At 48.9% G+C, this 27,064-nt stretch overlaps 1 protein-coding gene across 1 annotated transcript in view; it reads left to right on the top strand.

Annotated features, from left to right (window-relative positions):
• Positions 1 to 1,847: 1,847 nt before the first annotated feature.
• Positions 1,848 to 27,064, top strand: part of Tekt5 (tektin 5) — a 38,520-nt gene continuing 13,303 nt past the window's right edge. Inside the window, exons 1-5 of the mRNA XM_076937413.1 lie at positions 1,848 to 2,496; positions 8,839 to 8,922; positions 10,097 to 10,167; positions 13,464 to 13,607; positions 18,748 to 18,970. Coding sequence (XP_076793528.1) covers positions 1,930 to 2,496; positions 8,839 to 8,922; positions 10,097 to 10,167; positions 13,464 to 13,607; positions 18,748 to 18,970 — 1,089 coding nt within the window. The 5' untranslated portion in view covers positions 1,848 to 1,929. The remainder of the gene's footprint in view (positions 2,497 to 8,838; positions 8,923 to 10,096; positions 10,168 to 13,463; positions 13,608 to 18,747; positions 18,971 to 27,064) is intronic.

The following is a 27,064-nucleotide window of genomic DNA, read 5'->3' as shown; positions in this document are numbered from 1 at the left end:
GTCCAGTACCACCACACTCTCCCTGCTGGTGTGAACACTCCTGCTGAGAGCTCAGTCCAGTACCACCACACTCTCCCTGCTGGTGTGAACACTCCTGCTGAGAGCTCAGTCCAGTACCACCACACTCTCCCTGCTGGTGTGAACACTCCTGCTGAGAGCTCAGTCCAGTACCACCACACTCTCCCTGCTGGTGTGAACACTTCTGCTGAGCACTCAGTCCAGTACCACCACACTCTTCCTGCTGGTGTGAACACTCCTGCTGAGAGCTCAGTCCAGTACCACCACACTCTCCCTGCTGGTGTGAACACTTCTGCTGAGCACTCAGTCCAGTACCACCACACTCTTCCTACTGGTGTGAACACTCCTGCTGAGAGCTCAGTCCAGTACCACCACACTCTCCCTGCTGGTGTGAACACTCCTGCTGAGAGCTCAGTCCAGTACCACCACACTCTCCCTGCTGGTGTGAACACTTCTGCTGAGCACTCAGTCCAGTACCACCACACTCTTCCTGCTGGTGTGAACACTCCTGCTGAGAGCTCAGTCCAGTACCACCACACTCTCCCTGCTGGTGTGAACACTTCTGCTGAGCACTCAGTCCAGTACCACCACACTCTCCCTGCTGGTGTGAACACTCCTGCTGAGAGCTCAGTCCAGTACCACTACACTCTCCCTGCTGGTATGAACACTTCTGCTGAGCACTTAGTTCAGTACCACCACACTCTCCCTGCTGGTGTGAACACTCCTGTGGAGCACAACTCTGGGCAATGTATGGGCCATTTTAACTCAGTCACATGTAGCTCAGGATATCCTCAAACTCAAGAGCCAAGGGCTTGGGATATTGCTGATAGAATGCTTGCCTAGCATGCATGAAGCCCTGGGCTTTAAACTTAAGCACAAACTGTGCAGTGGCAGAAGCCTGTAATCTCAACATTTAGGAGAGCCAAAAGGAGAATCAGAAGGTCAAGGTTCTTCTCAGCCACATATCAAGTTTGAGGACATCCTGGGTACCTGGAGCCTTGTCTCAAAACAAAGCAAAACAAAAACACAGATAGCAGAGGATGGCCTTCTAGCCCCCACCTTCCTGACTCCATCTCCCACGCCTGGGGAATGCAGGCAGGATTGAGCCAGCCATTTGGATGTTATCTTGAGACTAAAGAAACAAAGACAGCTAACTCGGCCCAGGTGATCCCACAGGGAGAGAGGTGTGGACCACATTAGATTTGCTCCCCTCCCGTCTGGTCTGATTAAGCTCTAAAAAGGCAGCTTTTGTTGTTCTAGAACGACAGACAACTGCCATTTCTTTCAATCCCAAACCTGTGGCCTTGAAAAACTACACTCAGTTAAAAACATTGACAACAAACAAACAAGACAAAAAGCCACTAGGGGTGGTGGTACAAGCCTTTAACCTCAGTACTCAGACGGCTGAGGCAGAGGATTTCTGAGAATTCTAGGGCCAGCCTGGTCTACAAAGCAAGCTCCAGGACAGCCAGAGCTACTTAGAAAAACTCTTGTCTCAAAAAAAAAAAAAAAAAAAAAAAGCCTTCTTTTCTTTTTGATTCTGTGTGTTTGTGTTTGGCTGTGTGCTGTGTGCGTGGGTGTTCCTGTGGAGGACCGAGGATTAGATCTCCTTGAGCTAGACTTACAGGCGGTTGTGACTTGGTTGCTAGGAATTCAGCTCCTTTGGAAGGGCACTATATGCTCTTAGCCACCAAACCGTCTCTTCAGGCCCTAAACACACCTCTCTTTGTTGACTGCATTTTATTTGGATCATAGGGGCTTCAACCACCTGGAGGACCAGGACTTGCACAAAGACCCTAGCCCGCGCTTTATGACACCAGCACTGAGTCACAGAGGCCCCGTGGCTCCTAGCTCCTGGGATGCCCTGGCCCCTTGGGCAAAGTTTTGCCCGCGTGGGGCTGATGGGGAAAGATGGAGTTTCTTGGAACCACTCAGACAGCGAGTTACTGTGGCCCCAAGAAAGGTTGTGGCTTGCTGGCGCTGCCCCCTGCTGGGCAGGACACTGTGGTACAGGAGTGCTACCAACCCTTTCACCTGCCCGGATACCGCTACCTGAACGCGTGGAGACCCAGCGTCTTCTACAAGATCGCCACCGCCCAGACATGCCCCGAGGAATGCACAGGCAGCCGGCGGCCGCCCACCATCCTGCCCTCGCTCCGCTCCGCGCTCTTCTGTCGCTACACCCCACGGGACTGGGACCGCTCCAATGATCTGCAGATCAGGGGTGCAGAGGCCTCGCGGCTCTGGGCCAGCCGGCTGACAGGCGACTCCCTGCGGATCATGCAGGATAAGGACCAGCTGATACACCAGATGCAGGAGGGAACCTCCCGGAACCTGGGGCAGAGGCTATCCGACATCGGCTTCTGGAAGTCCGAGCTGTGCTATGAGCTGGACAGGCTTCTGACGGAGAACAGCAGCATGGACACCCTCAAGAGGCGCTTGGAGTGCGCCGCTGAAGAGGTGAACTGCCCCCTGCAGGTGAGTGAGGGAAGGAGACACCACTGCACCTGTTGTTACTGAGTCAAGGTGGCAGGCACCTTGCAGATGGGTTGAACTGCGTTGTCTTTCACGATCAGATTTTTTAGGTGAAAATGAGTGGATCCTGGAGAGATAGCTCAGGGCTAAGAGCAGTTCTTGCAGAGGACCTGGGCTCGGGTGCCTAGCACTCACACCGGCCTGGAACTCTAGTTCCACGGGCTCGGAAGCACTCTTCTAGCCTCCTCGGGCATGCTCGTGGAATATAGATGTGGAAGCAAGCAAAATACTCACACACACAAAATTAAAATAAATAAATTAAAAAATAATAATCATCTCAGTCAACTCAGAATAGCCTCAGTCAAACGCGAGTTTTCAGATTGGATCAGTTTCTTTTCTCCTTAGATGTGCTAGTCAGGGTTCTCTAGTGGAGCGGAGCCACAGGGAGATTTATTGGATTGGTACACACAATTCATACTAGGTAGTGAAACAATGGCCTTCTGAAGGGGCTGGGAACCCTGTGGCTGCTCAGTGCAATAGTCTGAGTCTCTGGGTGATGGAGGCCCGGGAGGGACCTGAAGGCTGAAGAAGCTGAGTTCTGAAGGAGAGCACCAACAGCAGCTGCAACAGAGTAGAGGGTCTCACTGGCAAGGAATGAAGGCAGGCAGGCAAAAGCTGCACTGATTTTCTTCCAACTCTTTTCATGTGTGGCTGCTGCCCACTGTTGGGGAGGGTTCCCCCTCTTCAGGAAACATTCTCCCACACCTTCCCAGAGCCTCTCAGTTGATCTCAGAGCCAATCAAATTGACAGCTAATATCAGTCATCACATAAAGGTCCCGTCAAGACACTTGCGTACCTGCTTATGCAAGTGTGTGCACACGTGCTGTGGTCATTAGGACATTGAAGATAACATCTTCTAACAGACACCACAACTGACTTTGTGTGTCTATTTGTGTACATGTGTATATTTAGTTGTGTGTATAACACATGGAGATGAGAGGTGTCTTCTTCAATTATTCTCCAGTTTATTTTCTGAGACAGTCTCTCACTGACTGTCCTCTGGGAATCCCTATCCTTGCCTCCCCAGCACTGAGATTATAGTATGTGCTTCTATGCCTGGCTGATGGGAACTCAGCTCCTCTGGGTTGCACAGCAACCTCGTGACTATGCTGCCTCCCCAGCCTCTATGGTTCAGGAGTGGTCCCTGCCTGCTGCTTGCTCTGGTGTCTGTCTGTGTCCTTACCATCCTATGTCTGTACTGATTGACTACTGTCCAGCCAATGCTTTTGGACACACTCCCAATCTAAAGTGGAGTGTGGTACCCAGCACTTGTATGTGTGTGTGCATGCACACAAACATTGTGGTGGTTTGAATATGCCTGGCCCAGGGTGTGGCACTATTAGGAGGTGTGAACTTGTTGGAGGAAGTGTGTCACTGTGGGGGTGGGCTTTGAGACCCTCCTCCTAGCTGCCTGGAAGACAGTCTGCTCCTGGCTTCTTTTCGATGAAGACGCAGAACTCTCAGCACCATGTCTGCCTGGATGCTGCCGTGCTGATAATGGACTGACCTATGAAACTGTAAGCCAGCCCCAATTAAATGTTTTCCTTTATAAGAGTGGCCTTAGTCATGTGTCTTCACAGCAAGGGAAACCCTAAGACATACACCTGTGTAAGGTCCCCAGTTATCTTAGTTACTTAATGGTGTATTGCTGTGAAGAGACACTGCAATTAAGGGACCCTTATTTGGGGCTTGCTTACAGTTAGAGGGGAGTCCATAATGATCATAGGAGAAACAGACAGGCATAGCACTGGAACAGTATCTGAGAGCTTTACATCCTGATCTGCAGACAGAGTGACACTGGGCCTGGTGTAGGCTTCTGAAACCTCAAAGCCCACCCCAATAACATACTTCCTCCAACAAGGCTATACCTCCTAACCCTAAACCACCACAGCAGTCCTCCTGTACCTCCTCCATGCCTCATGCCCTCATCAGGCTCCCTTCTCTCCTTGATGGTGCTCCCCATTCAGCTTTGCTATCCAACATGACACTACCCTTTGTTTCCCATCTGTAAGATCTCTTGACCTCTCATGGTCCCCTTGACATCTTAGCTCAAGTCTCAGACATAGAAATACATAAAAATACAGATCATAGGCGTGCACACACACATGTGCATACACACATGTGCATGCACATACATACACACACATGTGCACACACACAACTGCAGATCAAGCATAGAGCAGAGAACATCTATTTGTCTCTCCGATCTGACTGACCTCACTTAGCATGATTTCCAGTTCCATTAACTTCCTACAAGTGTCATAATTGTGGGTTTGTTTGTTTGGTTTTTTTGGGGGTTTTTTGGGTTTTTTGGGTTTTCGAGACAGGATTTCTCTATGTAGCCCTGGCTGTCCTGGAACTCACTCTGTAGACCAGGCTGGCCTCGAACTCAGAAATCTGCCTGCCTCTGCCTCCCAAGTGCTAGGATTAAAGGCGTGTGCCACCACCGCCCGGCTGTGTGTTTTTCTTTAGGCTGAATAAACCCCACCATGGAATATACCGCATTTTCTTTATGTAGACTGGTTCCATTTCTTAGCTGTTGTAAATAATGCAACTACAAACACAGAGATGCAGGTATTTCTATGGGATGCTAACTTAGATCTTCAAGAACATACTAAGTGTGGTATAGCGGGTTCCATGTTAGCTCTATTTTCAGGGTTTTTTGGTGTGTGTGCATGCGTGTGTGTGTGTGCATGTGAGTGCATGTGTATACACATGTGTGCGTGTGTATGCATGTACATGCATGTGTGTATGTGCGTGTGTATGTGAGTGTGTGTGTGTGTATACACATGTGTGCATGTGTATTATGTACATGCATGTGTGCATGTGCGTGTGTATGTATGTACATGTGCGTGCGTGTGTACCTCCATCTTGCTTTCCTTAGTGGCCACAGGAACCAAGTGGACGCTGTTGAGTAAGTGAATACCCATCTTCATGTGGACGTTGCTGACACTTCCTTGGCCTCCCAGGCTCCTAGCTGCTCATGTTAAGATGTCTCTGGGTTGCATTAAATGGACGATCAGCAGCTGTAGCTTAACCAGACTGGTTTTTCGGTCACGGTGAGGATTTCTGGGGACAGATGCAGACCCAACTCCGTACCTGAGACCAGCCCCTCCCCTTCCTTCCCTCCCCACCTCCCCCTCCTCTCTCTCCCTCTCTGTCACCCACAGCAGGTGGCTCTTGTCCTAATGCTAAAAGGAGGAATCCTATTTCAAGTGACAAGCTCCTGCTTTTGGAGAGCATTTGATATTCTCATTTGAGACAGGGAGCGAGGCTAGGACAAAGACAAACTGTCAACTCTATCTCATACTAGCAGAGAATTGCTGCATCTCCAGAATCCCCGTTTTTCCTTTAGCCTATTTGCCTGAGCTGACAGGAGCCTCCTGGCTGCAGAGGAGTCTGGGTAAGAGGATGTTTTTCTCTGCACCCTAGAGAAGGTTTTGGTTATTGAGTAGAGAGGCTGGGTGCTGGGGAGGAAAGTGGCTGTGTGTGCCTCCTGCTGTGGGAATTAGTTCTGGGTCTCACAGGAGCATACAGGGGCCTCAGCTGGGGACAGCTACCTGATGCTCCCCCCCCTCCCCATCCCTGGCTTGGAAGGAGGCACAGCATCATAGGAAATCTTGCTCTCTGTCCCCCACTTTTTATTCCCTCAGCTTGTCTGGAAGCCCAGCTCTGCCTGTGCACAGGTGACTGGGGCAGCAGACACACCTGAGTTCTATCTGTTCTCTTTCTCCTGGCTACCACAGTCCAGACGCTTCTCAGCAACGGGAATGATCGTCCTCTCCCAGGCTCCTTATCCTCAGCAGCCAAAGGAAGCAGTGGTTTCAAATATCAAACTAGAATGCATCCTTCTCCCACTGGTTCCTAGATGGCTTCCTTAAATTTAACATCTTTTTGGGGATTGTGTTGTAGGATGCTGTTTCATGTAGCCTAGGCTGGCCTCAGTCACTACGTAGCCCAGGATGACCTTAAGCTCTTGCTTCTCCGGCCTTCCCCTCGCAAGTGCTAGGATTACAGACACCCACCAGCACACTAGGGTTATGGGAACTGCGAGGCGTGTCCTCTGCAGCTGTATCCCCAGACCCATTTAACTCCTGGATTCCCTTCCTCCATAGCCAGCACTAAGCTTCTGGCTGCTGTTTCTGCACGCCAGTCCCCGTGGTGTTCTTGCTTCTCTCACCACAGGGCCTTGCATTGCAGGAACTCCATCATTCCCTCTGTCTTTGCCTCTCTGTCTCATGTTTCTTGTCACAAGAAAAGTGACTTTTATTCGCCTGATGTCATTGTCACCTCTGAGGTTTGCTACCTCTGTCTGCTAACCTAGGCTTAGAATGATTTCAGCCTCTGAAGCCTGCTGCTGAGCAAGCTCACCCTTTCTGCTTCTTTCTGAACTCTGGCTGGTTTAACTCAGCTGTTCTGGCCCAAACTCTTCTCCCAGATGACTGATTCAATCTGGCTTTTCTCTCAGCCTCTGAATCACTCTACCTGGCCTCAAACTGACTCCGGCAATCTTTCTACTCTTCTGGTTCCTTCTCATTCTCTTGCTTCTGTCTTTACCGGTGTCTAGCTTGTTCTCTCTTCAGTCTGTCTCTGTACACTCTCCGGATCACACTGCCTCCTCCTCCTCCTCCCTCTGTGCTGCTCTGCTCTCCCTCCAACTCTCCTGCTCTGCCCTGAACATCCTCCACTGTTCCTGTGCTGTACTCTCTCCTCCTGGACTGCTTGTCTCTCCCTGAGCAGCTTCCCTTTCCTCTCTCTCCTGCTGAGAGGTGGGCGGATCCTATTCTCTCGAATCTTTCCCTGATTCGTCACTACTCAATTAGACATCAGCTTTAAACGTTGGTGCTTCTTTCTACGAACTACCTTTACTTTCACTGTTAGAGATGAAAGCTGTATAGTAAGGGCATGTCTGTATTCCAGCCAGAGGGATTAAGGTGTGTGCTAAGGGCTGAGCCACACCCTAACTAGAAACCAGTTCAAATATCCTGTAACTAGTCACCACCTGTCTTCTTCCCTGACCACCCACTGGGTACTCTTATTTTTATTGCATCTTTTATTAAAACTTATTTTGTATTGTATTTTGTGTGTGTATATTTACACGTGCATGTACACCATGACATGTATGTGGAGGTCAAAGGACAACTTGCAAATGTTGCTTCTCTCCTAGCATGTGGGTCCTAGGGATCAAACTCTGGTCATTAGGCTTGGCAGTAAGTGTCTTTGCCCACTGACCCATCTTGAATTTCTTTAGGTATGTTCTCTTTGCTCTTTGAAATGCAGGATGCATTGTGGCAGGGCTGTCTGTACACTCACTGGGCTTCACTCCTGTACCTCGGCCAAGCAGACCTCAGAGGAGGGCCTCCAAAGCTCCTGGGCAACAAGTCACTGGATCCTTCTTTGAGTTGCTCCTGGGTTTCAGGAATCTTCTGCTCACTTCTTAAGCCTGTTAGCCTTTATGATGTCATAGGCAGGCTGGTGGATGATCACTGTTTCTCATCCCTATAAGAACATCTACCTCATTCTCCTGCTGTCTCTTGTGCTCAGGTCCCGAAGACAGCTGGGACGAAGGCCAAGGGACTGTGGCAATGCTGTCATGATCTCACAGGGTCCTGCCCCTTTCTGGAGCTTGCCTTCTACTTGAACAGCACCAAAGAAAGATGTACACAGACAGTCCTAGGGACTGTCTTACTGTTCTACTGTTGTGTATAGACACCATGACCAAGGCAACTCTTACAAAGGAGTTTAGTTGGGAGCTTGCTTACAGTTTTAGAGGGTTAACCCATGATTATCATGGTGGGAAGCAGATAGGCACGGTGTCAGCTAGAGCAGTAGCCGAAAGCCTTACACCCTGATCTTCAGGCAGCAGAGAGCGAGTCAGCCTGGTGTGTGGGCTTTTGAAACCCACCCCCAGTGACTCTGCAACAAGGCCACACCCCCTCCAACAAGGCCACACCCCCTCCAACAAGGCCACACTTCCTCCAACAAGGCCACACCTCCACCAACAAGGCCACACCTGGTTTCTAGGTGTTTCTAAGCCCTATCAAGGTGATATCAAGGTGAACCCTCATGGGTTCCCTCCCAATTATTCTGATTCCTGGGACATGTCCTTGTCCTGCCTTGCATACAGGGGCTGTCAGTGCCCCTGGCACAAAAGCACAGTGACAAGGCCCATGGAATACCAGGTTTCTCATAGAACAGAGCCCATGAGGCGTAGTTGCATGTCACTTACACTCAGGGTCTACCCAGGCCTCCATAGTATATCTGCTTTCCCATTTTTCCGATAGGTGGCCCTGGAGTGTCTGTACAACCGGGAGAAAAGGATCGGGATTGACCTGGTCCATGACAACGTGGAGAAAAACCTTATCCGGGTAAGGTGCCACCTGGAAGTGGGAGAGAAGACAGCTGGCTGATCAGAATGTTCCAAGTGGCCTGTCTGAAACAGATAGGATGCCCCATGGAGTTAGGGCTCACAGAACATGAGTGGAGCCCCAAAGTCCTCATGTAGGAATGGGGAGAAACCAAAATAGAATGGGATTATTTTATCTCAATCTTGTTATGTTCAAAATGACCACATACGAATGGCACCATGAGTATAGCAGAAGCTCATGTATTTATTTTTGTTCGTTTATGCAGGGTCTCATGTAGCCCAGGCTATCCTCAAATTTCCTGTGTAGCTGAAGATGACCTTGAGCCCCTGATCTTCCTGCTTCTACCTTCTGAGCAAGGGAATTACAGACATGCAGTCTGACACCCAGTTTGCACAGCGCTGGGAATCCAACCAAAGGCTTCGTGTATGTTAGGCAAACACTGCTCCTGGTCCTAAAACTGTTTATTAAACACACACTACACACTGTGAACCACCTCAGGTGCATGGTTTGATTTAATGATAATCTGTGATCACTTTGCATATAGGCGGTTGCCAAGTTTTATTTTAATTTTTAAGTACATAAAAGAAGCCAAATAGAGTGCTCCATGCCTGTAATACCAGCTACACAGGGATTGAGGCCGGAGGATCACTAAACCAAGGCCTGCATGGGCTATAAAATGAGTTCAAGGCTAGTCTGGGCAAATTAGTGAACTCCTGTTTCAAAATAAAAAGAGGGGGTGGGACATAGCTCAGTGGTAGAAGTGCCTGCCTAGCTCATATTAGGCTCTGAATTCAATTCAAAGAGAGAGAGAGAGAGAGAGAGAGAGAGAGAGAGAGAGAGAGAGAGAGAGAGGAGAGAGAGAGAGAGAAAAGGAGAGAGAAGGGAGAGGAGAGAGGTGGGAGGAAGAAACAAGGAAGGGAAGAGAGGGGGAAAGAGGGAGAAAGAGGGAAGAGAAGAAAAAAAAAGAGAAACCTAGGTATGGCGGCACATGCTTACAATCCCAGCACTAGGAAGGTTGAGACAGGAGGATGCTGAGTTTGAGACCTCTACCATCCACTCTTAGTTAGCTTCCATGAGCCTGGGACCGCTCTGGTGTTTCTGCAGGAGGGCTCTGACCTGTGAACTTCACCTGTATCAGCTCTTTCTGACTCTTTTTTTTTTTTCCCCATTTCAGGAAGTAGATTTACTAAAATGTTGCCAAGATCAGATGAGAAAATTAGCTAAACGAATTGATTTCCAGATTCGGTAAGGAGCCTTCTCCTTCAGGATTGTTTGCGGGTTCCCAGGTCTCTGGGAAACTTGGCTCTGGGTAACTCTTGAGATTCAAGGTGTGTTGTTAGATCTTAACACCAGCTCTGTGGGGGTGGGAAGGGTGGTGATGTGTCCTGATTTGTCAGTGCTCCTCTCAATGGATGGGACCACCAAGGGATGTTGTCTGCTCTCCGGAGCTAGCTCGTCCCTGTTAGGTGGCCCTGACAGAAGGCACAAGCCTCCTTAGGCCCACCTTAGCTATGGCTTCCCCAGGCCAAGTCTGAATTTGGGAAGGGCGGCACTCAGTGCCATTAGGCACTACGCCAACGAACTGGGACATCTCCAGAAGGGTGCTGACAGACGCTTGAGCAGGGAGTCTTCAAAAGGCACCAGCTTCTGTTCTTAGATCATGATGTAAACTGGTATCATGCCAAGCCGTGGGCCCCTCGTGTAATTAAAGGGAGGCCTGTGCTTTGCTGGGCTTGGGGCCCCTAGCTAAGCCCCTGGGCCCCTCGGCTCCCAGGAGCCGGCTTCTCCCCCTGGCACTGGTGGTTACCTTTCCTAGATCTGGGTACGCTGCTCTGCTGGCTTTTCTTGTTTGTTGGCTCTTGTCTCAGAGGTCTGGGGTGCCCTGCCTGATATGGCCAGCAGGGTGGTCTGTAGTGTGGGGATGCTCAGACCTAGCTCGATGGGGAGCTCGAAGGCTGAGCTGCTCTGGTGCTCATGGGTGAGGACTCCTAGCTCGAGGTTTTCTGGGCCAGGACTGAGACTTGAATCCAGCAAGCAGGGTGTTCTCATGGTACACGCATCCACAAAGAACAGAAAAGATTCCTCTTGACTTGGGACGAGCCAAGCTTGGGCCCTTCCGGGTGGGCTGACAGCAGGGTGAGAGTGCCAAAAAGAGGATACAGAGGCCTCTTCTGCGGGCCTCTGGGCCTCACCATGGGAGCTGTGCTCTCGGCACTCTCCCGCCGTACTCTGGATTTCCCAGCTATCTTCTGGCTTTTATTACAGCCCAGTTCATCAGCCAAGACACAACCATATTTCTTTATCCTGACCTAATGTGGCTCCTGGTGGGGTGACAGGAATTCCTGGGTACCCCTATGGTAGTATCATCACCACTGGGGACTTCATTTCTTTTCATCTGAGTGATTAGACGTAGCAACCGTGTCTACAGGAGAAGAGGAGAGGAGGAGAAAGGAAGACACAGAAGGTTCAGATGGAGAAACCAGAAGAGTTGAGATTAAGATGAAAGAGAGAGAGAGACACAGAGAGATGGGGAGGAAAGGGAAGGAGGAGAGGAGGGGCTAAAGGGAAGGCCATGGTTGTAACTGGTGCCTGGCTGATCCCTTATTAAGTGAAGTCACTGCCTTACCACTTTGAGACTCTGCCTATTATTAACAAAAACTCACCGTGAACCAACAGTGAAAAACAAACAAACAAACAAACAAACAAACAAGCAGGAAGAGGTTTAGGTTTAGAAACTTCTAGAGTCACTAGATCCCAGCTAGGAGTCACTGTCTACTTGGTACATTTAGGTCTGAAATGAACTTCGATTAATACCCAAGAGTTACTGTTTTCCTTTAAAGACCAGATTCTGAATTCTCCTTTCAGAAATCATTCATTCTGATCTTAGATGTCATTGAAAAGATGGAGATGATAAAGGTACAGGTACTTGGGATCTGGCGAAAATCGTGACGACGGTTTCCCTTGGCCAAGCTTCTTAGCTCTGATTCCAGGAGTCTGAACTACAATCCCTGCCCCACCCCTCCTCTCCTCTTCCCCTCACTCGTCTCCAACCCCACCCAGCCCCACCCAGCCCCACCCAGTCTCACCCAGTCTCAGACTCTAGGCACCACTCCCTGCCCCTGCCCCTGCCTCTACCCAGGTCCTGCCTCCGACTTCACCCAGCCCCTCACTCCATTCACCTCCAGACTCTGAGCTGCTGCCTAGTCCCCCCAAAGCTGGCTACTTCCAGCTTCTCTGCTTCTGTAATAGCTTGGAATTCTCAGTCACCTGTGTAACCTTGTCCAGAGTGCCCATTCTTGCTTGATATGAGCACCCCGGGAAGTCCTCCCCGTTACCTCTCTCAGCCTGCTTTAACAAGTCCCTCCACTGTATTACTTCCTGTCTTCTTAAAGCCCCCATGTTTCCCTTTACCATGGTCATTATATTTATGTTTGCTGTATTTGTTCATAGAAATCTGAGCAACTTGAAGGCAGTGGGTGGGTTTTATCTACACTTTAACCCTTCTGTTCAGATAGCCTTATGTTTTACAGTGACTCGCTTGTGATGGACACGACTCCAAACAGACTTTGTCTGAAGATGTTTGGAATCTTTTAAATCTGGCCTGCCATTTGTTCCTATAAATACAGTTTTGTTGTTGTTTATTTGTTGTTATTGTTTGGGTTTTGTTTGTTTGTTTTTTTGAGACCAGGTTTCTCTGTTTAGCCCTGGCTGTCCTGGAACTCACTCTGTAGACCAGGCTGGCCTTGAACTCAGAGATCCACCTGCCTCTGCCTCCCAAGTGCTGGGATTTAAGGCGTGCGCCACCTCTGTCCAGCAATACAAGGATTTTTAAAAAGCCTTATTTTTATTTTGTGTGTATGAATGTTTTCCTACATGTAAATATGTATACTAGACGTATACCTGGTATCTGGAGAGGCCAGATCCTATGGTACTGAGGTTACATATGTGGGTACTGGGAACTGAACTCAGATCCGATGGAGAGTGCTCTTTACTTCGGGGTGCGGGGTGTGGGGTGCGAGGAGGGGGCATGCCATGCAGCTACACATTCTCTGTGACTGGTTGAGTGAATGCCACTGAGATGCTATGTTGCTTAGAGCCTGAGATATTGACTACTTGGCCTTTTATAGTAAATGATGGCCCATCCTCTTTTTTTCCAATTTGCAGTGTGTGTGTGTGTGTGTGTGTGTGTGTGTGTGTGTGTGTGTGTGCAGGCACACTCTCATGTTATTTGGAGACCAAAGGACAGCTCCTAGGAGTCTGTTCTCTCCTTATCCAAGTCATTAAGCATGAGTAGCAAGCTCTTTTACCTCCTGAGCCATGTTGTTGGCCTGGCTCATTTCTGTCCTCCTGATAACAGGTGAGTTTGTCCTGGAGCAAGGGCTAGCGGCTCTGGGTATGAGCTGAGAAGCCTGGGATGTGCACAGAGCACTTTCCCAGGAGGCTGAGGACTGGGCTTGCAGCTTGGGCTTTGCTTCTACCTGCTGCATGATGATGACCATTGGGAGAGGACACAGGGTGACCACACATTGCTTCTCCTACAGAGATAACCGGGATGCTCAACACGCCTTAGAGCGGGACATCGAAGACAAGAGCTCAGCACAGTATATTGATGAGAGTTGTTTTAACCTAAGAAACACATCTGACTCCATTAGCTTCTTCCATGGTGTGGAGAAGTTTGACGGAACGTAAGTACCAAACTCTCTCTCCTTGTCTCTGGCCAGGTCAGCGGGAGTAAAGGGCAGGAGGCATAAAGAGTGTTGTGTGCCAGTCAAGCAGCCTTTGAATGGGATCTTCTGTTGCAAGGAGAGGGATCTCAGTTTGACTAGCAGGTTAAGATGAAAGTTCACCAGAAGTCTGTAGGGGAGCACCAGAGCCAAGTGGAAGGCTGTAGAGGAAGGTTCTGGAAGCTATCAGGAGCCAAGCAGTGGGAGCTACTGATCTCTGTCCTGGGAATCTCTGTGCTGACCCTTCAGCCAGCCCTGGCTCTGCACCTGCCTGTGTGACGTTGGTTGGGAGGCACTGGGCACATGTCCACAGCACCATCTTTCCATCCTTGTTCCTCTGTCTCCAAGATCCAAATTATGTGATTGACTTAGCAGAGCATCTCGGGGCCACTGCCACAGTGCCAGGGTATGCTGGGAATCACCTCATTGCCAGTTACACCAAAGCATAAAACAATGGCTGTCATCAAGAGGAGCAGTAATTCCACTCAGTAGTGTCCACCAGTACTGTGATTTGTGGAAGAGAGAGTAGATTTTTGGGAACTGGGAATAAGACTCAGTGCTTGCCTAGTGTGTGTGGGCATGCACACACACACACACACACACACACCACACACACAAAACACACACACACACACACACACACACACACACACCACACCACACACACCACACATACCACACACACCAATTCTGCAGTCAGGCTGACAGGGCTTGCTATGTTCCAGCCTCCATATGCACACTGTAGGTAAGTAAAGGCAAGTTAAACTCTTGGGCTGTATTTATGTATCAACACCATTGGGGGCAAAATAGTGCCACTTCCCCGGATCACTGTGAGGAGGAAAGATGAACACAGGATTTGGGGAGCACAGAGCTCAGGGCTTGATAGACCAGCCAACACTGGCTGGGTGCTGGCTACTCAGCACAGTTTTCTCTCCCTGGCAGCTGTAACACTGGTGCCTCTTGAATGTGTCACACATTATGGAGGGCATGTCACTATATCATGGAGGGTCATATGGAATAAGACACCCTTTCCTTATCCATAGGCTGTGGTCTGAGGAGAAGAGGGCTGGAGAGAGATGCTCTGGGAATAGGCAAGAGAGGGTAGTCTATCTTTGGTCTATCACACACTGTCTGCGGGGCTGTAGTGGGCGTGGGTCCTGTTGGGCTGAGTTGTGGATCCCATGTGTCTGCCGTCCCAAGCAGCTGGAACCATGGCTTGGGGAGCAGAAGCGCTGGGATTTGACTAAGTTCACTCCATGGGGTGCTGGGCAGACCCTGAGCTATGAGAAGCCTTGAGCTTTTGCCCGGGCATGGAGAGATCTCAGCCTGAAGTCCTGCAGGGGCAGAGCTCTTGGATGGGGACCCCCGGACAAGAAGGCATGTGGGGATAGACTGGTCTCAAAACTCCTGGGCTCCCAGGAGCTTCGGAAGAGTTGAGACTGGGGGTGTGCGGGACTGGCCCGCAGCTGAGAGTGGTAAGAGGGAAAGCTCCAGTAGCACCCCACGGGGTAGTGGTACTCTTGGTCACTGCAACTCGCTTGGCTGGGTCAAGGCTGGCTTCGCTAGCTTGCTTGAGTTGGCAGGGCTTCGTGGCTGGAACGCAGAGAGGTCCTTTATGGGAGATTAGACGGGGGTGGGGTGGGTGTGGGTGTGGGTGTGGGTGTGGGTGGGTGGTGGTGGGTGTGGGTGGGTGGTGGTGGTGGTCAGTAGTCAAAGACCTTCTCCACGGTTCTCCACAGCAGGCTCTGAAGACACAAGGAAGTCCATGGTTTTAAAAGGTTTATTGTCATGGCGGAAAGTGGGTATAGCTGTACCCCGTATCATCAGGGCAGGCCTGAGGTTAAATACCATTTGTAAGGAGGAGGGTCTGGGAAGGAATGCTTAATTGGCTATGCTTTCTGGCCTTTAGGTATCTCATTAATATGGAGATCTCTAAAGGCTCTGCAGCTTGTAGTCACACCCTCTACCTGTGGAGGGGCTGGTAGGGGGCGTTGCCCTGTGTGACTGAAAGGTGCCAATCAATGGAGGTCTTGGGCCTTGTGTCAGGAGCCTGGAGTCTGGAAGCTTGATGAAATGTATGTTGTCCTTTGCAGGGATACCTGTTGAGTCTCCAGCCATCTCTAGCCAGTGCTCCACCAGAAACCAAGCTATCCTTTTATGGTTCCACAACTGTCTAGTTTTTATCTCTAGCAGATAGACTTGTACTGGGTGTTATATAGATACACAGTAGGCATTTGTTGTTATATAGGTACACAGTAGGCATTTGTTGTTATATAAATATATAGTAGGCATATATTGTTATATAGATACACAGTAGACATTTAATGTTATATAGATACACAGTAGGCATATATTGTTATATAGATACACAGTAGACATTTAATGTTATATAGATACACAGTAGGCATTTAATGTTATATAGGTACACAGTAGACATTTAATGTTATATAGATACACAGTAGGCATTTAATGTTATATAGGTACACAGTAGACATTTAATGTTATATAGATACACAGTAGGCATTTAATGTTATATATGTACACAGTAGACATTTAATGTTATATAGATACACAGTAGGCATTTATTGTTATATATGTACACAGTAGACAATTATTGTTATATAGGTACACAGTAGGCATTTAATGTTACATAGGTACACAGTGGGCATTTATGAAATGAAAGAATAAAGGAATGGATGGAATAGAGGGAGGGAAGGGAGAGAGAAGAAAGAGAGGAAGGGAAGAAGCCCCTGGCTAGGCTCTGTGGACCAAACCTAGAGTCATCGTCTAGATTTTAGCCAAGTAGTAATTTGCCTTTCTTCGATTTCTGGTTGGTGTTACTGCCTGGGAAAACCCTCCTCTTTCCAGCAAAGTCAAGGCCCTGGAATAGTGAGGCAGAGCTTCAGGCTCTGCTCCTGTAGCCACAGCTGCACCTCTGCACAGGGAGACCAGGAGGCTGTCTACCTGTGAAGGCCCTCCCTAAACCTGGCACCAAGCTGTGTCTGCTAGGAGACTGCTTTAGCCCTCAAGTGACTAGACTCTCAGAGTTGCCTTTTGTGGCCACTAATTGCTCCCTGAATGTACTAGCTCAGGACTCTGCAGGTTTGAGACAGTGACTGGATTGAGATGCCTCTGCACAGCGCAGTTCTCAGCAGCCTGGGTTAGGAGCCATGATGTTGGCAATGGTCATGATGACGATGACAGTGGAGATAACCACGGGGCTGCTAGTGCTGACAGAGATGGAGGTGGTGATGGTGACATTTGCTGTGTTGAGAGCGTGACACGCAACGTCTTATGAATTACTAGTCACTTGACAAGTGCTTACCGTGTGTCTGGTTCTGTGATAGGAATTCCAACCTGGCCATAGGCACTATATTATCCCCATTTTGTGAAACCAGTTCACAGAGAGATGAAATGGCTGAGCTAAACCCACACAGCAGCTGCAGAACTGAGCTTGGAGTCCACAATGGACACCATGTCTATGTGTTTTGCCAGTAGTAACTCCTTGCCTCTCCATCGAAGCCTGCCCTTTCCTCTGTCTTTAGAAGACTTGGGCTCCAGGGAAGTATACTCTTGTTACTGAGGTGCACAACTTATGGGGAGACAAGCCATCTTTTGCCCTTTCCCCAGGGAGCAGGAAATTGTCTTTGGGGATCTCGCAGCTGCCTGCTCCAGGGGAAGGCAGGGGCATGGCATCAGATCTGCTGACAATGGTAATGTACTATTGTGGGAGCATATTGTCTGAACATAAAGTTTGTTTGTTTGTTTGTTTGAGACAGGATCTCCCAGGCTGTGCATGAAAATGTAGGGAGACCAAACACTGCAATATTATAGGCTTTTGTTTGGCTTTTGATTTTGGTCTTTTTGAGCCAACTCATGGTTCTTCCACCTCAGGATTCCAGATGTATACCACTATAACATCTGATTTTTCAATTCAATCATACAAACTTATAATAAGGATTGGCTCAGACAAGGTTAACAATAACCCTAATGAACAAAATGATCACATATCATAGTGTAAGATATTTAAAACTTATGAATTGGTCCAGCGAGATAGCTTAAGGGGCTAGACTCCTGGTAGCAACTGATGACTTGAGTTTGATCCCCAGGACCCACACTGTGGAAGGGGGAACTCTGCAGGCTGTCCTCTGACTTCACATGCACGCACCCACACTAAATAAGTAAATAAATGTAATGCCATTATAAAGAGTTGAAGCAAATAAAATAAAACGTATAAATTATTTATTTCTGGAAGTTCCCATGTGGTGTTTTTGTATCTCAGTTGAATTCAACAGCTGAAATGCAGACCTGACTCAGTGTCACCATCACCTGCTTTTAAATTCCTTCCCAGTGAAAAGTCGCTGTCTTTACTATGCTTTCCTCCTCTGGATATGAGTTGCCTCAGGGACCCGGCTGCTGTCATTCTTTCTCACAGCTCCATTGTTGAAGCTTAGAATAAAGCATGGCCATGGTGGACCTTCAAAATGTAATAATTAGGACAGTGTGTGTGTGTGTTGTGTGTGTGTGTGTGTGTGTGTGTGTGTGTGTGTGTGTGTGCAGCACCGTGCTTGCCTAGCCTGTGTGATGCTCTGGGTTCTGTTCCCGTACTACAAAAACAAACAAATAAACAAAACACAACACCTACCAATTAAAGCTCTTATTTGTTGAGTAAACAGGTTAGTTAGGTGCATAGCCACAGGCTCCGTACTGAGTTAGGCCACTTGAGCTACTCTGGGCTTCTTAGCCTGGTTATGGTTTTTTTGGCTGTGGGAGGGCGGGGCACTTTGAAGGACTACCACCTGTCCCATCCACTCCTGAGTGCCTTTTCGAAAATCACTGAGCCCTGCTGACTGTATTTGTGCCTGAAAACCAGGGATGGATTAGGCCAGCTGTCCTCAACAGGGCCTTTTGTGGCCATCAAGGCTGTGCTGGGAGCTCCTAAAAAGGAAAATGAGGAGGTCAGGTTTACCCTTGGGTATCCAGGAACATCAAAGAACCACATGCCAAGGTTGTGGATCACCTGAATGAAGAGGTCCCCAAGACTTGTCAGCCGCTCCCTCAGCTCCCCACCTGACTTCTGCTTGTCCTTAAATGTTTTCAGGGTTTCCATTCCTGAAACCTGGGCCAAGTTCAGCAACGACAACATTAGACACGCTCAGAACATGCGGGCCAACTCCATCCGGCTGCGGGAGGAGGCAGAACACCTGTTTGAGACCTTGTCAGACCAGATGTGGAGGCAGTTCACCAACACCAACCTAGCCTTCAATGCTCGAATCTCTGAGGAAACAGATGTGAAGAACAAATTGCAGACACAGCTGGCTAAGGTAAGCAGGTGGAGCATCCAGGTGCTGTGTCCGTTCAGGTGCTGAAACCATCCAGTCTCTCTTTGGGCTGCAGTCTGTCCAATCCAAGAGAGGGCTGTGAGCTTCCCAGGTGACAAGGGCATCCTTGGTCATTGATGATGGAAAATGGAATTTTGGGCTGTTGACATGACGCCCAGGGCACTACTGTGGCTCCTGGCACACTCCCTTCTCTGCTTGAAGACCATGTAGCTAAGTTTGACCAGGACGGCACTGTCCCTGAAGGTTCCAGCATATTCTGTCTGCCACAGCAGCACCCAAAGGCTTTCAAAGGCTTTCTGTGGCGTGATACCCCCTGTAAGGGGATGGACACTTTCTGAGTTAATCTCCAATTCTGCTCACTACCTCCTCTTCTTCCAAGACAACACACCTTCTACTTACTCTGTAACTGGGACACAACATGTCAGTTCACACCTCTGGGGTATCCTTCCTACATAGACTTGATTTCTCCTGCTCATCACAGATGTAGACTGCATTCTGGCTACTGCAAGCTATGCTGGGCACTGGGAATAAAGGGAGGGGCCTCCCAAACAGGCTTCCTACATGCAGCTAACAGTCAGTTTGAGAGCAGTGGTAGGTGTGGAATTTATAGAGTGACTTCAGGGTGTTGATCTTGTTGCAGGGTATAGGGAAGTCGGGGGTGGGGGGTGGGGACTAGCCTTGAATGTCTGTGAAAGCAGCCCTTTTGCTGCTTTGTTCATGGTATAGTGGGCTGCAGACAGACAGACCTTGATGGAAGTTGCTGGAGCAATTTACGCCCACTCCTATCTGAACTTGCATCTGCCCAGGTATGCAGACAAAATGAGTTTCTTGAACATAATTGCAAGAGTGTAATAAGGGGAGCAGCAGGAAGTGAGTCAGAGGGGGCTCCACGGGGCGCAACAGGTAGACAGGGATGTTTACAGCAAAGCCAGACAGAGAGCCAAGGGGGTGCCTCAGTTGGCAAAGCACTTGCCATACAAGTGAAGGCCTGAATTCAGTCTCCTGTACCCACATAAAGAGACAGACTCTACAGTGTGAGCCTGCAGTCCCAATACTAGGGAAGCAGAGACAGGAGGAACCGCAGGGTCACTGGCCAGCCCAGGTAGCCAACTTGCTGAGCTCTGGGTTCAGCGAAAGACCCTGCCTCAAAAATTAGGGTGGGGAGTGATTGAGGGGACACCTGACATCAATCTCTGGCCTGCATGTGGCTGAATTCAACAGAATGTTGCAAAAAAGGGTCCCATTCTCATAGGGGTTGTACTCCCTTGGATGATCTAGGCCCTCCACTGCTCTAAAGACTTTATTGGCTCCCTGTGTCAGTGGGAAGAAAAGCTGAATCTGGATGCTAGCCCCCAAGGCCTGCCACATTCTGGTTCCCATGTTCTCTCTGCCCTCATTCCCTACTGTTGTCCACTGCAGCCCCCTTTATGCCCCCATTCTTCCCCTGACACACCTGCTCACTGCCTGCCTTAGGACCTTTGCACATCCTCTCCTCTGCTGGGCATTCCCTTCCCCAGGTGTCTTTGTGGCCAACCTCTTGAAATGTCTTTTAACTTTTGCTTCAAATATCACTTATCATCAAAGCCCACCCCAAACATACCAGGCATACAAATCCCTCCCTGATGTAACCATGTGCTGAGGGGGGCAGACACAGGAGGATCTTCTGTCACCCCAGTGCCAGGTTCAGTGGGAGACTGTCCCAGGGGATGAGGTGGAGAGTGAGAGCAGGGTACCCAATGTCCTTTCGTGACCTCCATACCTGCCTGTACACACCTGCAAATACACCACACACATGCACATACACATGCATGCACACGCACACACATAGACGAGGGAGGGAGAAAGAGAGAGAGAAAGAGAAGGCAGAGCTAGCACAGCCCCACCCTCCAGAGTTTCCCCGTAAAGAGCCAAATAATGAATAGCTTTAGCTCTGTGGACCATATGGTTGCTGTCATAGCTACTCCATCCTGAGGGTATGTAAGAAGGCAGCGATGGATAACTTGTATACAAATGAACATGGCTGTGTTCTAATAAAACTTTACTTATGCTGTGTGGTTATGGCACACACCTTTGATTCCAGCACTCGGGAGGCAGAAGCAGGTTAATCTCTGAGATTGAGGCCACCCTGGTTTACAGAGTGAGTTCCAGGACAGCCAGGTCAACACAGAGAAACCCTATCTTGAAAAGCCAGCCAGCCAGCCAGCCAACCAACCAACCAACCAACCAACCAACCAACAGAGTTTATTCACAAAGCCAGACAGTGGACCAAGTTTGGCTACAGGCTGCACTTCTGAGTGTGCCCTAAAATTAATTCAACAGGCAACTCCTCCCTCCTGGCCTCTGAAAATCACTTGTCTTTGGGTTGCTACAGAACTTGGGACTTTTTTCGTTTTAATTTACATCAGAGTTTAGGATTTTTAATTTGCCCTAAAGACATTGAGGCAAAAATTATGACAAAACACTATTTTACAGAGCAAGATATAATAGAGGCCGCCATCCATTGCTTCCAGCTCTGCTGTGCAGACTGGGATTTAACCCTGACTGCTTGGGTTCAGATCCCTTATAACCTTGAGCAATTTTCCTTCTTTTAAAAATTTTTATTTCACCTATCTCTCTCTCCTCTGTGTGTGTGTGTGTATATATATATATATATATATATATGTGTGTGTGTGTGTATGTGTATGTGTATGTATGTGTGTGTGTGTATGTATGTATATATGTGTGTATGTATGTATGTGTGTGTGCGTGTGCGTGCGTGCTTGTGTGTACATGTGTATGTATGTATATATGTGTGTGTGTGTGTGTATGTATATATGTGTGTGAGTGTGTGTGCGTGCTTGTGTGTACATGTGCACTTGTGGAGGTTCTTCACTGTAGGAGCCGAGGCGTTACCAGCCTTTTATGGCAGTGCCTCTATTTGATAAGCCACTTTGATGCCCCAAACCTGTAACCCGCCCTGGGGTCTGGTCCTTATAGGAAAACACTGAGGCTTTAGGCCACCTTCTAGACCATTCTGGAGGGAAGTAGTTGCCTAGGTGGTCTGAGTTCTCTGTCAGCCAAGAGCCGACATGTTCCCTCTCCAACATCCAGTTGTTCACTTGCATGTGCTAGGGTGAAACTCAGTGCAGGACAGGGGGATGGGACCCACAGATGTGCTGAGAAGGATGTCAATGGTACATGCAATCACATGATGTGACCCCACCATGCAGGAAGTGGAATCAGAAGGGTCAAAGAATCAAGGTCATCCTTGGGCCTCACAGGGAGTTGGAGGCTAGCCTGGGCTACTGAGACCTTGTCTTCACAACAAATCAAAAAAGGTGTATTGGAAGCAGATCCCAGCCCGTAAGATGACATTTGATGTGTTCTGCTACAAGACCATTAGTACCCCAGAGCTGAATAGTAAGAGCATGGCCCCTTCCGTCCCTTAGTGGCTTTCCTCGGGTGCAGGCAGCCACAGCACCTGGCGAGAGTCCCAACACACACTTTCTTATTTTATGCATTGTTAGTTCTTTCCTCAGACAGCAACACTGTTTGATGCACACCAATGATAGTGACAGAAAACGTCCACTTAAAATAAGCACTCTTTCTCTTTCTAAACTGAGTTGAGCTGGGTGTGGAGACTCACACCTGTAACCCCAGTGCATGGGAGGTGGAGGCAGGCGGATTACCAGTAGTTCTTGGCATACAGAGTGAGACACCCTTTTTTCAAAACAACAACAACATTAAGCCCGCAAAACCAAAACACTTAGGGTAAAGAGATGGCAGTACAGACCTGCGCACTGTGCATTCTCTGTACGGCTCTCGCTGAGCCAGTGTGGGGGGGGGGGGTGCCCTGGGAATCTGCATACCTAATGAGCTCCTTGTCTGCTGAGCCACAGATCTCCATGGAAAGATCAAAAGCAGTGTGTGTTGGCCTGGATGAAGATCTGGGCAAACAGCTAGCTCTCTCCTTTGCTTCACCTTCCTCTCTCTTTTCCTTGAGGGACCAAACCAGGCTTTCCTGTTACATCGACCTATCTTGATTTGAGCAGAGATGTGAAACGCTCCTGTGGGGTTTCCTCCAGGTAATGAGTTGCAGTCTGTGGATCTAAATTTCACTTCCCTCTTGCTGTGGTCAGGGATGTGGCATCAGGAGGCTGGCACACGGTGAGCCAGACATGCCAGAAGCCCAGCCTCCACCAGGCCTTTTCTCTGCTGGCTCTCAAAGGTGACGATGCTGTGGACCACCTGTAGGCAGGGGACATAGAGCAGAGACAGACAGGTGTGACCCTCACTGAGGGAAGCAGTGTGTGACAGCTGGGGAAATGATAATTTTTTTTTCCTCTTTGAGATACATTGTGTAGCCTGGGCTGCCTAGAACTTTCAATATAGCCCAGGTTGGCCTCAAGCTATCATCTTCCTGCATTAGATTCCCAAATGCTAGAATTCTGGGCATGCACCACAGGCAGGCTTGTGTGATTCTTTTCTTTTTCCTTTATTTATTGTTGAGAATTTCAATATAAGCACTATATTTACATTTCTTCCTCCCCCCCTCCCCCCTGTCAGGTGATTGTTTTCCATAGCCATAATCAGCCCTGACTGCTGAGTCACGCCTTCTCCAGCCAGGCCTTGCTCTGCTCCCACACTCCACGGCGTGCCCACACTTGCACTTGGATATCTTTTTTCCTATGTGCATGTTTGTGTGCTGTGTGCAGGGTGTGTGTGTGTGTGCATGTGTGTGTGAAGTGTAAGTGTATGTATCAGTGAGTGAGTGTGTGTGAAGTATAAGTGTGTGAAGTGTAAGTGTGTGTGCGCGTGTGTCAAATAAGTGTGCGTGCACATGTGTGTGTGCATGTGTACGTGAAGTATAAGTATATGTGTGTGTTAATGAGAGTGTGTGCACATGTGTGTGAGAAGTGTGTGTGTGTGTTAGTGAGTGAATGTGTGTGTTAGTGACTGTGTATGAAGTATAAGTGTGTGAAGTGTGTGTGTGTTAGTGAGTGTGTATGAAGTATAAGTGTGTGTGAAGTGTAAGTGTATGTGTGTGTTAGTGAATGTGTGTGTGCGCATGTGTGTGTGAAGTGTAAGTGTGTGTGTTAGTGAGTATGAAGTATAAGTGTGTGTGAAGTGTAAGTGTGGGTATGCATGTGTGAAATGAGTGTGTGCATGTACACGCACATGCCCGTGCGCTTCCACACGAGTGCAGATGGGCATACACAGCTGCATGTGTAAGCCAGAGGTCAACATGAGGTGTCTTCCTCTGTCACTTCTGCCTTACATTTTGAGACAGGACCTCTCATCAAACCTGGAGCTCACCTATTCAGCTAGACTAGGTAGCTAGCAAGCTCCAGGGCTTGTCTCTCATTTCCCATAACTAGAACTAAATCATTCCTTGGGTACTGGGGATCTGAACTCAGGTCCTCATGCTTGTGGACAAGCACTTTACCTATTGAGCCACCCCAGGCGTCGACATGGATTTCTAAGAGGCCTCTTCTTAACAGGCTGAACCCCCATCTCCAGGACTTTCACCCTCTTGTTTATTCCACTGAGAGTCTTTCCCTCACTTTAGCAGCTCTAACTTCCAGATGATTCCAAGGGTTTCCTGGGGCTTCAACTTCTAAGTGCTCACTTGCAACTTTAGAATCCTTCTGGTTGCTTCTGTCTCCCACAGGGATGCATTCCACTACTAAACCCAGTCTCACTCTGGCTCATACAGTCCTCTATCTCCACCCAACAGAGAGGACCATGTACCTGTTTTGCCTGGCTTGCTGCTAGGCCTCACACCTCCTGGGATCATCCCCTTTGTATTTCAAACCCTAGAGTCCATTGATTATTTGGTCACTAGTTTGGAGGGCCTCAAAGCCTTGAGTAGGTAACTGTACAGCAGAGAGGAAGTGTTGAGCTGTGTTAGATTCCTCAAAAACCTGAAGGAGGATTGGGGAATGTGGCTCAGTTGGCAGATTGCCTGCCCACCATGCATGACATTCTGGATTCACTCACCAGGGCTGTAAAAACTGGGCACAGGGGTACCTGCCTGCGGTTCTGGCACTTGGGAGATGGAGACAGAGGATCAGAGCTTTGAGGTCTTCCTCAGCTGTATAGTGGCTTTGAAGCCAGCCTGGGATGTATGAAACCCTATCAAAAAAGAAAAAGAAAAAGAAAAAGAAAAAGAAGGGGGAAGGGAGGAAGGAAAGAAGGAAGGGTGGGGGAGGGGGAGTGTAGGAAGGAAAGAAGGGATGGAGAAAGTTGCTTGTCATGGAAAGAGTTTAACCAGACCACAGAAGGCTGTGGGTCTCAAACCCTACAACACTTCCTTTACTGCTGCCTTTTAAATGGCCGTTAGCATCAGCAAAACTACCTCTTTCCTTGGGAACATGAAGAGGAAAGCGGAGAGTCTGAGGGTTGGCAGTCAGTGAGGAGCAAGGTCCCAGCTCTGGCTGCTGGCCTCCTTTTGACAGTGAGGTTTCTGTGGACTGGAAATGCTTTAGTGCTTCACAAGCAGTCGGATCCCTTCCAGCACTGGGGTGAAGAACCAAGCTACTGATGGCTGGCTTCTAAATCTGGCCAAGTCCTGGGAGGCAGAGCTGCTGGCCTGGCCCTGCCTGGCTGTGTATACACCCTCAGTAGGAGATGGAAGAGTCTTAGCTCTATACAGTGTAGAAATGGGGAGAGAGGTGGCTCAATGGTTCACAGCATGGGCTGCTCTTCCAGAGGACTCAAGTCCCAGCACCCACATTGGTGGTTCACAAACACTTGTAACTGTAGTCTCACTGGATGCTCACACTGTCTTCTGGCACTGCATACACGTGGTGCATACACTCAGGCAAAAACACCTATGCACACAAAGTTTAAAAATATATAAAAATGTAGAAAGGCAAACTTGTATGTGGACAAGCAGAGTGACTCAATTTGGATTCAGCTGAGGGATTTTTGGAGATTAGATCCTGTGAACTGCAGGATCCTGGTCCATAAAAAAAGGATCAAGGAGATGGCTCTGTGGGTAAATGCTTCCTGTGCAAGCATGGAGATCAGGGCTCAGCTCTTTAGTGGCACATAACAGCTTGTCAGGCATGAGGCACACCTGCAATCCCAGCACTTGGGAAGCAGAGACAGGATCTGTAGATGGCTATAGGCTAGCTAGAACTTGAGAACTCTGGCTTCTGTGATGGAGCCTGCCTTAATTAAAAAAAAAAAAAAGTGAAGAACAATCAAGAAAGGTATCCAGCATCTACTTCAGGCCACCACATGCCCCACATGCATCCACACACCCACATGCATCCACACACCCACATGCCCCACACACCCCCATACCCCACGCACCCACATGCATCCACACACTCACATGCATCCACACACCCACATGCATCCACACACCCATATGCATCCATCCACACACCCACATGCCCCACACACCCACATGCCCCACACACCCACATGCATCCACGCACCCACATGCATCCATCCACACACCCACATGCCCCACACACCCACATGCCCCACACACCCACATGCCCCACACATATGTGAATGAGCACTCACACGTGTTAGCACACACCACATGCACATATATGCCAAGGAGGAGGAGGAAGAGGGAGGAGGAAGAGGAGGAGGAAGAAGAGAAAAGGGGAGGAGGAGGACCATGATGATGAGAAGGAATGAACAATCTTAACAGCTATGTAGAATAGGAGATTCAGCAAGAGAAGACTCAGTGGGCAGGTGACAGGCATGTGACACAGGCATGTGTCCTTTTAACTTTGTGTTGGAGGAAAGACGCTCTATCTCCAGGGGTCTCTCTGAGTTGGTGTCTTAGGTATTCTCCTATTTCTGTGAAGAGACATCATAATCAAGGCAGCTTATGAAAGAAAGCATTTAACTAGAGGCTCACTTAGTTTCAGAGGGTTGGTCCATGACCATCATGGTGGAGAACATGGCGACAGGCAGGCAGGCATGGCTCTGGAGCAGTAGCTAACAGCCTACATCCTGATCCACAAGTTGGAGGCAGAGAGAGAGAGACAGACAGACAGACAGACAGACAGACAGACAGACAGAGACAGAGAGAGACAGAGACAGACCAGGCCTGGCAAGGGCTTTTGGAAC

The sequence above is a fragment of the Arvicanthis niloticus genome, chromosome 6, assembly GCF_011762505.2.
Source record: "Arvicanthis niloticus isolate mArvNil1 chromosome 6, mArvNil1.pat.X, whole genome shotgun sequence".
NCBI lineage: Eukaryota > Metazoa > Chordata > Mammalia > Rodentia > Muridae > Arvicanthis > Arvicanthis niloticus.
This window is presented reverse-complemented; position numbering and strand designations above follow the sequence as displayed.